This window comes from Leptonychotes weddellii, unplaced genomic scaffold (assembly GCF_054177405.1).
Source record: "Leptonychotes weddellii isolate Sample4059 unplaced genomic scaffold, ASM5417740v2 HiC_scaffold_2603, whole genome shotgun sequence".
NCBI classification, from domain to species: domain Eukaryota; kingdom Metazoa; phylum Chordata; class Mammalia; order Carnivora; family Phocidae; genus Leptonychotes; species Leptonychotes weddellii.
Window position 1 is genome coordinate 1 of NW_027852457.1, and position 11,781 is coordinate 11,781.

General features: G+C 63.9%; 2 protein-coding genes across 3 annotated transcripts; both read left to right on the forward strand.

The window, feature by feature from the left end:
- The first annotated feature begins 1,036 nt into the window (after positions 1-1,036).
- LOC102731686 (E3 ubiquitin-protein ligase TRIM17) lies at positions 1,037-2,566 on the forward strand. Its single transcript, XM_081810444.1, has 4 exons — positions 1,037-1,152; positions 1,288-1,347; positions 1,439-1,539; positions 1,879-2,566. Exons 1-4 carry the CDS (start codon positions 1,037-1,039, stop codon positions 2,424-2,426), a joined length of 825 nt encoding a protein of 274 aa, XP_081666570.1. The 3' UTR covers positions 2,427-2,566.
- Positions 2,567-3,469: 903 nt separating this feature from the next.
- On the forward strand, positions 3,470-11,479 carry TRIM11 (tripartite motif containing 11). 2 transcript variants are annotated; one of them, XM_081810445.1, is made up of 6 exons: positions 3,470-4,183; positions 6,146-6,241; positions 6,478-6,708; positions 9,371-9,492; positions 9,580-9,680; positions 10,141-11,479. In XM_081810445.1, exons 1-6 carry the CDS (start codon positions 3,776-3,778, stop codon positions 10,686-10,688), a joined length of 1,506 nt encoding a protein of 501 aa, XP_081666571.1. In that variant the 5' UTR covers positions 3,470-3,775; the 3' UTR covers positions 10,689-11,479. The 2 variants fall into 2 exon arrangements, with proteins under 2 accessions (XP_081666571.1, XP_081666572.1); XM_081810446.1 differs by having other exon boundaries at positions 3,471-4,183; positions 9,470-9,492.
- Positions 11,480-11,781: the final 302 nt, after the last annotated feature.

The following is an 11,781-nucleotide window of genomic DNA, read 5'->3' on the forward strand; positions in this document are numbered from 1 at the left end:
GCTGGGGGTGGGGAGCCCTCAGCACCCCTGCTCACCTGGCTGGTGGGGGAGGGGAGCCCTCAGCACCCCTGCTCACCTGGCTGGCAGGGGAGGGGAGCCCTCAGCACCCCTGCTCACCTGGCTGGCGGGGGAGGGGAGCCCTCAGCACCCCTGCTCACCTGGCTGGCAGGGGAGGGGAGCCCTCAGCACCCCTGCTCACCTGGCTGGTGGGGGAGGAGTTCAGGCCCAGGTGTGCTCAGGGCCGGCTGACTGCAGAACAAATATAAACAGGGAAGGCTCTGACTCAGTCAGCTGCGGCTGCGTAACAAAGACCACAGGCCTGAGGCTCCAACAACACGTGTACTGTCTCCCCGTCCTGGGGGCTGGGAGTCTGAGCTCCAGGTGTGGGCGGGGCTAGTTCCTCCCGAGGCCTCCTTCCTCCCCGCGTCCTCACAGGGCCGTCCCTCTGTGTGTTGTGTCCTAAACCCCGCTTCCTGCAAGGACTCCGATCTCCTGGGATCAGGGCCCACCCTAGTCACCTCACTTTACCGTAACCCCCTCTGTAAAGACCCCATCTCCAAATACAGCCACCTTCTGGGGCCCTGCGGGCTGGGGCCCCGGCATATGCATTTGGAGGACAGTCTGCCCAGGCCCCAGGCCCGCAGACTGTGTCCCTTCCCTTCCTAGCCCAGGGCGGTGATGGGGGCGAGGGCTCACTGGCTTGGCGAGGCCCTGATAGCGGGGGGTGACGGTGGCTGACAGGTGGGAAAGTTGTCAAGCTCGGGGATCCACAGCAACAGCTTAGATTCCACACACACGCACAGGCGTGTTGAGACACCAGAGGCAGATGCTGCCATGCTGGACATCCTGCCTGCCTGGGTCGGTCCCAGGGCTTGTCTGTCGTCCTGAGCTCCCGTGGGGCTTTGGGCCCAGGGAGCCACCTGCTGCAGACAAGTTAGACAGTTGCCCAAACTTTGGGGAACGTTTTGTCTTCCATTAGAAAGCGGCTGGTCTGCAAGCTAATAGGCAGACGTCTGAAGCACAAAGGCCCCATTCGATGGTCACCAGTCACGTCCCCCCACCGCCGCCCCACACCTTCATCGCCCCTCGTGAGCAGGACAGCTTCCAGCGTCCCCAGTTCCAGGGGGAGGGCAGGGGGCCCGGTGGCCAGAGGTGGAGGATTCCTGTGTGCGGCCACGGCAGGGTGGCGCTCTGGAAAGTGGGTACAGGGCCCCAGGAGAACCTCATAAAGCCCTTCTAGCTCTGCAGACGGGAAATGGAGCCATGACGCCCCACATTCCTCACGAGGCCTTGCCCATTTCCCTCCCCACTCCCTGTCTCACAGGACTTGAAGGAGCTCCTGAGCAGGTACGTGGCCACCTGCGGGGGAGGCAGTGATGGGCGCAGGGAGGGCTCCGCGTGGGGCCAGAGGGGACAGTGAGACCTGTGTCCACTGGAGGAAGAACAGCCTGAGTATTCAGTACCCGGAGGCCACCCCTACTGTGCTGAGGACGGTTTGCAGGGTCCCCGGGCAGATAGAGGTGCTCAAGAGTTTTCAAGGTAAGCAGGGGCCCCGGTGCTCTCGGCTACTCCCCGCCCCGCCCCTAGTCACTCAGCGTGAGCCGCCAGTTGGGGCGACTGTTCCGTAATGGCCAGTCACGCTCTGGGCCCTGAGCTTCTGCTCCAGGGCCATGCTCTCCATTCTATTCCTATGGGGACACGCCCAAACGGCCCCCTGACCCCCATCTCCTTAGCACCACTAATATGGGCAGGTGGGGTAGGGACCCACGCAGGGACCCAGGCTCACAGCTGGACTCAGCCTTGGGGAGGCCTAGGGGATGGCCAGGGACGGCAGGGATGATCCGGCCCCTTTTCCCATGGCCCCGGGCCTGTCTGCAGAGGATGTGGTGCCCGACCCCACCACCGCATACCCCTACCTCCTCCTGTACGAGAGCCGCCTGAGGCGCTACCTGACTGCCCCACTGGAGGGCGTGCCCCACAGCAAGGACAGATTCCTGGCCTACCCCTGTGCCGTGGGCCGGGAGACCTTCTCCACGGGAAGGCACTACTGGGAGGTGGGCATGAACCTCACCGGTGACGCACTCTGGGCGCTGGGCGTGTGCAGGGACAACGTGAGCCGCAGGGACAGGGTCCCCAAGTCCCCTGAAAACGGGTTCTGGGTGGTGCAGCTGTGCAAGGGAAAGAAGTACCTGCCGGTCACATCCGCCCCGGCCCCTGTCACGCTGGCCGAGCCCCCCAGCCACGTAGGGGTCTTCCTGGACTTCGAGGCAGGGGACGTGTCCTTCTACAACCTGAAGGACGGGTCCCACCTACACACCTACACCCAGCCTGAATTCTCCGGCCCCCTGCAACCCTTCTTCTGCCTCGGGGCCCCCAAATCAGGCCAGATGGTCATCTCTACAGTGACCTTGTGGGTGAAGGGATAGGGGCAGAGGCTGGGGCGGTGCGGGCGGCCCTGGTTTCCCGGGAAGGTGAGGTGGCCCAGCTCAGCACAGGCCACCTGCCAGGCTTACCTCTGGCGGTTTCACAAAGATGAAATATCCTGATTAAAGCAGTTAAATGTTAAGAGGCTATATTCACACGTGTTTCATAAAGGAAACTCTGAAAAGCCGCTGAGTTTCCTAGTGGACCGATTCTGAGTAAGGACATCCAGTACCAGGCGCGGTGTGGCGTGCTTGCCTTTAAAAGCTGTCCCTGGGATACCCGCGCCCACCTAGGGATGGAGCCCGCGCACTGGCTCTGCTGACTTCGGGTTGTTCTACGTAGAGCCGCGGCCTCCAGGGTCCACCTGCTCTGTCTTCCATACATTCCATGTTTGCACCTTGCGCGGGGGTGTGTGTGTGTGTTGGGGGGGTGATGGGAAAATGAAACTTTCCACACTGATCCCTAAAAGGGGTGATGGGAAAACGAAACTTTCCACACTGATCCCTAAAAACCTCAAGGGAGGTTAAGCTGCACAAGCCGGGGCGCAATTCAGAGTAAGGGTCATGGGTGGGAGAGACTCCTCTCCACCCGCCGTTCTCTGCAGTTTCAGGCGCATTCACAACCCTGCGGCCGCCGGGCACCCCAGAATCCCACTCAGTGTATGCCTTCCCCACGCAGCCCAGAGTGCCCGCAGGCCGAGCCCCTCCCTCCACGCATCCCGATCGTGCCCGGCCCAGGGGCGCACGGGGCACGGCTTGGGGCTCGCCGCCGCAGCCTCAGGCCCCCCTCGTCCTCGCAGTCGCTGTGCTGGGCGGGGAACCCGGCGAACGTGCGGGGCGCCCCGATGGCCCGGGTCCTGCAACCGGTTGGGACGCGAGGGAGCAGTGACCCGGAGCTACGAGCGCGCGCGCAGGCAGGGGCAGCGCCGCCGCGAGGTCACCGGGTGAACAGCCTCCAACTCTGTCCCGCCCGCGGGCCGCGTGACAGGCCGCGGCCAATCCGAGGCTAAAGCGGGTTGTTCCAAAGGAGGAAAAAAAAAAAAAAAAACCAGCTGCTTCCTGCTTCCGCCGCGGCTCCTCTTCCTGTCCGCGTCGGGGAGCCCTGCGCCCCGCGTCCCGGGAGCCCTGCGCCCCGCGTCCCCGGAGCCCTGAGTCCCGAGTCCCCCGGTGCCCTGAACCTCGCGACCTCAGGTGGCCTGAACCCCGCGTCCCCCGGAACCCCCGCGTGCCCGGCGCCCTGCGCCACGCGTCTCCGGAGCCCCCGCGTCCCCGCGCGCTCTCCAGAGTCCCGGCGGCGGAGGCCACCGCCCGACCCGGCGGAGAGCGCCGCCTTCCTCCGCCCCACCGGCGCCATGGCCGCCCCCGACCTGTCCACCAACCTCCAGGAGGAGGCCACCTGCGCCATCTGCCTTGACTACTTCACGGACCCGGTGATGACCGACTGCGGCCACAACTTCTGCCGCGAGTGCATCCGGCGCTGCTGGGGCCAGCCCGAGGGCCCGTACGCCTGCCCCGAGTGCCGCGAGCTGTCCCCGCAGAGGAACCTGCGGCCCAACCGCCCGCTCGCCAAGATGGCCGAGATGGCGCGGCGCCTGCACCCGCCGTCGCCCGTCCCGCAGGGCGTGTGCGCCGCGCACCGCGAGCCGCTGGCCGCCTTCTGCGGCGACGAGCTGCGCCTGCTGTGCGCGGCCTGCGAGCGCTCGGGGGAGCACTGGACGCACCGCGTGCGCCCGCTGCAGGACGCGGCCGACGACCTCAAGGTGCGGGACGGGGCCTGGCCGGAGGCCCGGGGTGGGGGGGCGTACAGAGGGTGTGCGGGCAGCCAGTCCCAAACCCGCACCCTCCTGGGACTGGGCCACCAGCCCGGAGATCGGGGAGAGGCGTGCTCTCTGGGAGGCGCAGGCCCTGCTAGGACTTCCCACGGTGGGAGTCTGGAGGGACCGGGCAGGTGTGACTGACCATTGGCGGGGATGGAGCTCAGAGCAGGAGAAAGCAGGAGCAGAACCTTAGAGGGAGCTGGTCTCGGAGGGAGGTAGACAGACAAGGCCTCAAAAAAAAAAAAGCCCTCAGAGGGTTGTGGGCAAGGCTGGGCTGTGGGAAGTCAGCCAGGCCAGGATGGGGGGAGGACAGAGCCATTGCCCCGGGGGTCAGGTGCCAGGTTTGCTGCGGTCACCAGGCTTGGTGAGTGGGATACTTGGGGCCACTTCTGCCGTCCGACATGCCAGGGATCAGCCCCGTTTTGACTAGGCTGAGATGCCTCCATCTGTTCTGGAAAAGCATGTCTTTAAAATCCAAACCAACCCTCACCCCACTGCTGAGAGCCTCAGGGCAAACACTCCCCTGGCTGCTGTCATCTGCATTGCTCACCGGACCTCGGCACTCCTGGAACCGAGGTATGGAGTGCCTGGGTGGCACCCTTCCAGCTTTGTGAATGGGGTTTGCATTTGCTCCTGGCCAGGCGCGTGTGTGTGCTGGGTGCTCCGGGGACATGGTTTGGCAATTGAGTCAATGCTTGGCCACTCTGTCGCTGTTACAGAGCAAGCTCTGGGACACAGAACAAACTGGTACCCGATCTGCATCAATGGACTCGTTGTGACAGATCTCTAGTCTTGCTTACGACTCTAGGGCACAGCACACGTGCGGGATACCCCACCCTCTGTGTTAGCCCAGCAAGTGCGCACTCCTGTCACTGAGCGGAAGGTGATCATGAGGGCAGAGAGTGACCAGCAGCTCTCCAGAGGCACCTCCCAGCTGGCCCGATACAGACCCTTGGGACAGCACTTACCCCTTCCTGTTGTAGGGGAGACAAAACCTTTTTCTCTAACCTGTTAGGTTCGCTTCACGAGGCTTGCAAATTAACCCAACAAAGGCAGAGTAACAAGTGAAAGGATGTACATTTTATTAGTCTTTTCAATCTCATAGACTCAAGGGGCTTCACAGAGAAGAAGTGAAAGACCCAGTTAGACTGAGTTTTTGTTCCATGTTAACGTCGAATAATAAACTGGGGAGCAGGGGCTAGAGAAAGGAAAGGGGATTTGGGCTTCTAGCGCCAGGAAGACCTAAGGACTTGGGGTGGGGGGAGACTGATGGAAGATCAGGGTTATCCGAGTAAAAAAGTCTGTTCAGGCAGACTCATCTGTGACAAAGAGTCATCTGTGCTGAGTGCTCTCCCCTTCCTGGTACAGACAGGGAGGCAGAAAGGAGGAGAGCAGAGGGCCCTTCCTATGACGTCCCTGTGTCCAAAGTGGCCTACTCTGGGGTGGCACATTCCGACCCCTTCACGGTGCTGATGCCTCGCTGGTCTGCGTCCTGGGGATGCCCAGCAAACTGTCTTTACCTGCCCCCTGGGCGGGCTGTGCCTGATATTCGCCTACCCTGGGGTGCTGGGTCGCGAAAGCACCACCTTCCCGACGTGGGTCCAGCTGGAAGTCGGACGGAGCCTCTAGTCAGGCAGAGCTGCGCCGGCTAGGGGCCTACAGAGAGCCCAGGGCAGGCATGGAGAAGTAAGGGGGCCGGGATTGGGGGAGGTCAGGACACGACGTTCCGGCAAGGGGCCTGGGTGTCCGGGCTGTGCCCTGGCTGGCTAACTTGAGGTTGTCGGCCGGTCATGCCCACGACTGTGGTTCCTGCCAGCCGACTTCAGGCTCTGCGGGCTTGACGTTGACGGGAGCAGGGCCCCGGGCCCACACAGCAAAGGTCACTGTTGTCTCGCTTTCCCGCAGGGGAAGCTGGAGAAGTCCCTGGAGCATCTGCGGAAGCAAATGGAGGATGCACTGCTGTTCCAGGCGCAGGCTGAGGAGACCTGTGTCTTGTGGCAGGCAGGTGGCCCAGAGCCCGAGGTCGCGGGCGGGGAGCGGCCGGCACCTGAGCCCCCGCGGGGGGACACTGCGGCCCTCAGCGCCGCGCAGCTCGCGAGGCCGGAGCCCTGTTGCAGACCCTGCGGAAACCCCGCGTCGGGGCTGAGGGCGGGGGCGGGCCGGGGCGCGGGGCGGGGGCGCGGGGCGCGGGGCGCGGGTGGGGCAGGCCCTCAGCTGTGCTGTCCGCCCGCCCGCAGAAGATGGTGGAGAGCCAGCGGCAGAACGTGCTGGCGGAGTTCGAGCGGCTGCGCCGGCTGCTTGCGGAGGACGAGCGGCGTCTGCTGCGCAGGCTGGAGGACGAAGAGCTGGAGGTGCTGCCCCCGCTGCGGGACAGCGCGGCCCGCCTGGGGCAGCAGAGCGCCCAGCTGGCCCAGCTCATCGCTGAGCTGGAGGGGCGCTGCCAGCTGCCGGCGCTGGGGTTGCTGCAGGTGAGCCGCGCCGCGCGCCTGCACGCGCGTGCCCGTGAAAGGCGGGGGCGGGCCCGCCAGGGCAGGTACCCCTCGTGGGTCTTGCGCAGTGGACACAGGTCCCGAACCCCGCCAGCAGTTCGCGGGCCGCTCCTGGAGCCTGTTCGCACTCGGGCCGGCCTGCGTGGCGGGTGGCATCCAGGGTCCATGGGTCCCCAGGCTGGCTCCAAAGGTCCGGGTCCACTGTGTGGAGGAGGAAGCCTGGCAGGTGTCCCGTCGGAGCCCTGCATCAGCCCCGTGTCGCCCGGACACTCGGCCTGGCTCCTGACCCCCGGCCCCAGGCGGGAGTGAGGACGCTATGCGCTATGTGCGCATCCCAGGGCACTTCCCGCGGGGGGTGGCCCTCCTGAGTCCCAGAGCTGAGCGGACCTCCAGGGACCAGGCAGAGGCTCTTGACGGCCCTCCTGGGGTTTGACCTTGGTCCTTCCACCGCTGCTGAGACCTCGGGTGGTTTCCGGCCTGGGAAACAGGAAGAACCCCAGGCGGGTGTCTGGGGGGGAGTGAGGGAAGTCGGCAGAAGTAGGCTGTGGTCACTGAGGTGGGGTCTGGGTGGCCAGCCAAGGAGGTCAGGGGAAGTGAATGGTGCTGGAGAAGCCAGAGGAAGTGGAGGTTCTGGAAAGAGGAGGGGTCAGCCCCAGAAGTGAGATGAGAACCCCAGGTCTGTATGAAACGTGATTTGGGGTCTCAGCTTAGATGTCCCAGTGTGTGGGACATCTGCACTCTTGGATTTCATACTAAAAGTGACCACCTGTGCCCCCGCTGCCCCTCCCTGCTGCCATCTGCTCGCCACTGCCCCCTACCTGCTTCCCACTGCCCTCACCCCTACCTGCTCACCGCTGCTGACCTGGGGTCTTTGCCTGGGTGGCCAGCTATAGGGAAGAGCCCCCCTCACCCCTCCCCCAGCCTCAGGGCTTCCCCTTGCCTGTGCTGGGGGTAGGGGTGGGGTCTGCTGCGTGGAGGGGCAAGACAGCAGCCCCGGGCAGTCCCCCCCCCCCCCAGTTTACTGGTGTCAATAAGGGAGGTCAGGTGTGCCCGCACCATCGGACCTCAGTGTTCGGTGGAGGCCCACCCACCACAGGGAGTGGCCAGGTCAGGTTCTGGCACCTGGGGTGGGCAGGGGATGTGCCCTCACAGAGGAAGTTAGGGTGTGGGTGACATCAGGAGGCCACATCCTGGGTCCCAGCTTCCCTTCCAGGCTTGCCGTGTAGCCGTCCTGTGTAGGTGCAGAGCCTTTTCCTAAAGGAACATGTGTCTCCCAAGGGGCCAGGTGGTGTACATGGAGGCCAACCCCTTTCCTTAAGGTTAAGACCCCTGCAGGACCCTCGGGGCAGGGAGGGTCTTGTGTGGTGTGTCCACACATACTGTTCCTGAGTGGGTTGGCCTGTGACAACCAGGACTATCCCCTTCACTTCCCAGTGCCCCGGAGTTGGCCACCCACCCCGCGAAACTACCAAGGACAGGCTCTTTCTGCTTTGCCTGCTGCCCACACCAAGCTCCTTGTGCCCCAGGCCCTTTGCACATGTCTCTTCCAGTCCTGCACTGTCCCCCTCACTGTATCTTCAGAAACCTACAGTCTCCCTTTTCCTTTGAGGCCTTATGTGTCTTGTCGTACCCTTCCGCCAACCAACCCACACACAGACCATCACTCGTGTGTGTGCAGATCTCCCACCTCGAGGGAAACCCTCTATAGGCACCATGTCTTACTTACCTTTGCACCCCTGATGGTTGGTGCGTGGTTAGAATCTCCACGGGTGGGCCGCCTGTGATTGACGGTGTGGACCAGGCAGGTACCTGCTGTTCTCAGGGGTTGTTCTAAAAAGACCAAAGACTTCCCATCAATAGCCAGTGTTCTAAGTAATTGAATGTCCCAGTCAGCTCGGGCTGCTAACAAATACCACAGGCTGGGAGGTTTAAACAACACACATTTATTGTGTCCCTGTCCTGGGGACGAGAAGTCACAGATCCGGGCGTGAGTGGGGCTGGTTCCTCCGAGGCCTCCCTCCTGCCCGTGTCCTCACGTGGTCGGCGGCGTGTGTATCTGTCCCTTGATCCCCTCTTCCGGTAAGGACTCCAGTCATGCGGGATCTGGGACTACCCTAGTGACCTCCTTATACCTTAACCACCTCTGTAAAGACCCCATCTCCAAATACAGCCTCATTCTGAGTTCCTGGGGGTTGGGTCTCCAACATTTTGATGCGAGGGACATGGTTAGTTTGTGATGCTGAGTGAAATGCTTGTATGTGTCATTATGGGAGAGCAGAACATCCAAGTGGAGAGGCCTCACCTGGAAGGTGGGTGTGTCACGGTCTCCGGGAGGGCAGGCGGGCATGTGCGTGGGACCAGGCACCAGTGAGCCCTGGGAGGCGGGAAGCGCTGGGCCAACACAGGCATGGCTCCCCGCTGGGGGGCCGGGTCCCCGCCCGCCTGTCCCACCACCCAGGGGCGCTGGGGACTCGGTGGGTGAGCCGGTAGCTGAGGCGCTGTATCCTCCGAGTGTGCTGAGGGAGTGAGGGCAGGTCTGCAGGGCTGGCCGTGCCCAGAGGCTTTCAAGGCTCCCCGTGTCTGAGCTGCATGGGGGGACAGCCCATGCGTGGGTTCTCATCACGTGTGTGTGTGTCTGCAGAGCGGGCAGCACAAGGGTTTGGGGGCACTGTTGGCCGGGACGTGGGGAGGATCAGAGGATCGGGGACAGGCGCTGATGCCGCGTGTGTCTCTCCCACAGGACATCAGGGACACCCTGCGCAGGTAGGAGCCGCGGCCTCTCCCCGGGGAAGGTGGGCGGGGCGCAGGGTGGGGCTGCCCTGGGGCGTGACGCCTGCGCCACCCCTGCAGGGTCCAGGATGTGAAGCTGCAGCCGCCTGAGGTGGTACCCATGGAGATGAGGACGGTGTGCAGGGTTCCGGGGCTGGTGGAGGCCCTGCGCAGATTCCGAGGTGGGTGCCGTGTGGTCCCGAGCGCCTGCGCGCTCGCGGGGCCCGGGTGGGTCTGCGGTAGGAGTGAACCTAGGCTCCCGGTTCACAGAAACCCCCGTGGGGGGAGGGGCTGTGGGCTGACGGGTGCAGGGATAGCGGAGGTGAGACCCGACCCCCCGCCCGCTGGGGTCCAAGAGGTGCCGGAGCGCCTGCGTGCCCCCAGGCGTGGGGAGTGCCGCGCGCTCCAGGAACTGAAAGGTGTGGGAAGATGGCTGTAGGAAGCCCCTGGGGTTTCTTCTGTCCTCTAAAGGAGGGCGCATCGCAAGGGAGCACGGACCACTTTCTAGAACGTTCCCAGTTGCGGGGGCAAGCCGGTAGGTGATTTTTTTCAGACAGAGCATCATGCGGCATGCTCAGCGCGCAGGCAGGGGTGCACGGGCAGGCCTGCAGACTCACGGGGCGACCTCTGCTCCGTCTGCAGGGGACGTGACCCTGGACCCCGACACCGCCAACCCCGAGCTGGTCCTGTCGGAAGACAGGAAGAGCGTGCGGCGGGGGGACCTGCGGCAGGCCCTGCCCGACAGCCCCGAGCGGTTCGACCCCGGGCCCTGCGTGCTGGGCCGGGAGCCCCTCACCTCGGGCCGCCATTACTGGGAGGTGGAGGTGGGAGAGCGGGCCAGCTGGGCGCTGGGCGTGTGCAGGGAGAACGCCAACCGCAAGGAGAAGGGTGAGCTGTTCGCGGGCAACGGGTTCTGGATCCTGGTGTTCCTGGGCAGCTACTACAACTCCTCCGAGCGGGCCTTCGCCCCACTCCGGGACCCGCCGCGGCGCGTGGGCATCTTCCTGGACTATGAGGCCGGACATCTGTCCTTCTACAGCGCCACCGATGGCTCCCTCTTGTACGCCTTCCCCGAGACCCCCTTCTCGGGGACCCTGCGGGCCCTGTTCTCGCCTCTGTCCAGCAGCCCGACCCCCATGACCATCTGCAGGCTGAAAGGCGGGCCTGGGGACTCGCTGGCTCCCCAGTGAGGGGGCCTCCCAGCTGCTCAGGAACCTGGGCATCTCCTGCGGTCCTCTGAGCTGGGGAAGCGCTCACGGTGCCCGGTGGATGTGCGGGTGCGCACTCACTCCTGCAAACGTGTGCCCGCGTGTGCGGGGCCGGCTTGGTCCTGCTGTCCGGGCGGAGGGCCCTGAGACACCCGCACTCACCAGCGCCGGGCCCTGAGCCTTGCGCGCCCCCCACTCCCCGCGGCCCTGGAGCTACCCCTCCAGAAAGCTGCGGCCAGGAGGCAGCTCCAAGGCCGCGCGCCCATGTGCAGTCCGGTCCTGGAGAATGGGGGGTGGGTTGGGCTTGCCCTGCAGTAGCCAGATACCCGGTGGTAGGCCAGAGGGAGCTGGGAGCAGGACACCCGAGCACCCCCTCCCCCGAACACAGACCACTGGGGGCTTCTGGCTCCTGTTGCAGATAGAGCAGGTCCGTGGGGAGCAGGCACAGAAGCCCCCCGGTTTCCCTCCGAGCTGCCCGGAGAACCCCCAGCTGGAGTCACCCTCGCAGTTCTGTCCTCGCTGGCCTGGGGGCCTCCTGACCCCAGAACTTCGCGTACCTGGTCCCCAGTCTTTCCTGCCCTGCCTGGGGGCAGGTGAGGCCTCAGAGAGCATCCCCCACACACCTTCTGGCTACCAGAGTCTGGGATTTGTCTTTGCTTTGTTCAGACTTTGCCTCACCCTCCCTAAAGGTCTGCCCCAGCTTCTTCGTACCACTAGATTGTATTTATTGTAAGGACTGTTCTCACAGTAAATAAACTAACCGTTGTCTGTAATCCACTGTCTGCAATTGGGGGGAGGGGAGGAAATGCCGGAGAGGGGTGACACAGAGGCAGGACCCCCAAGGTCAGGTTCAGGGGCGCTCTTCTGTGTGTTCATTTCACACAACGGCCTCAGGAGTTGTTTTCTTGTTTTTTCAGAGAGCCTGAAGATACTCTGCAGGCGCCATTGTGTTCAGTAGCTAAGTACTTTCCCGTGCACTTGGTTACACAATCATTCTCCCATTCTGGGGCTTTTTGCTGTACACACACACACACACCCCATTCCATCTTCGACAGTTCCTTCAAATTACATACAC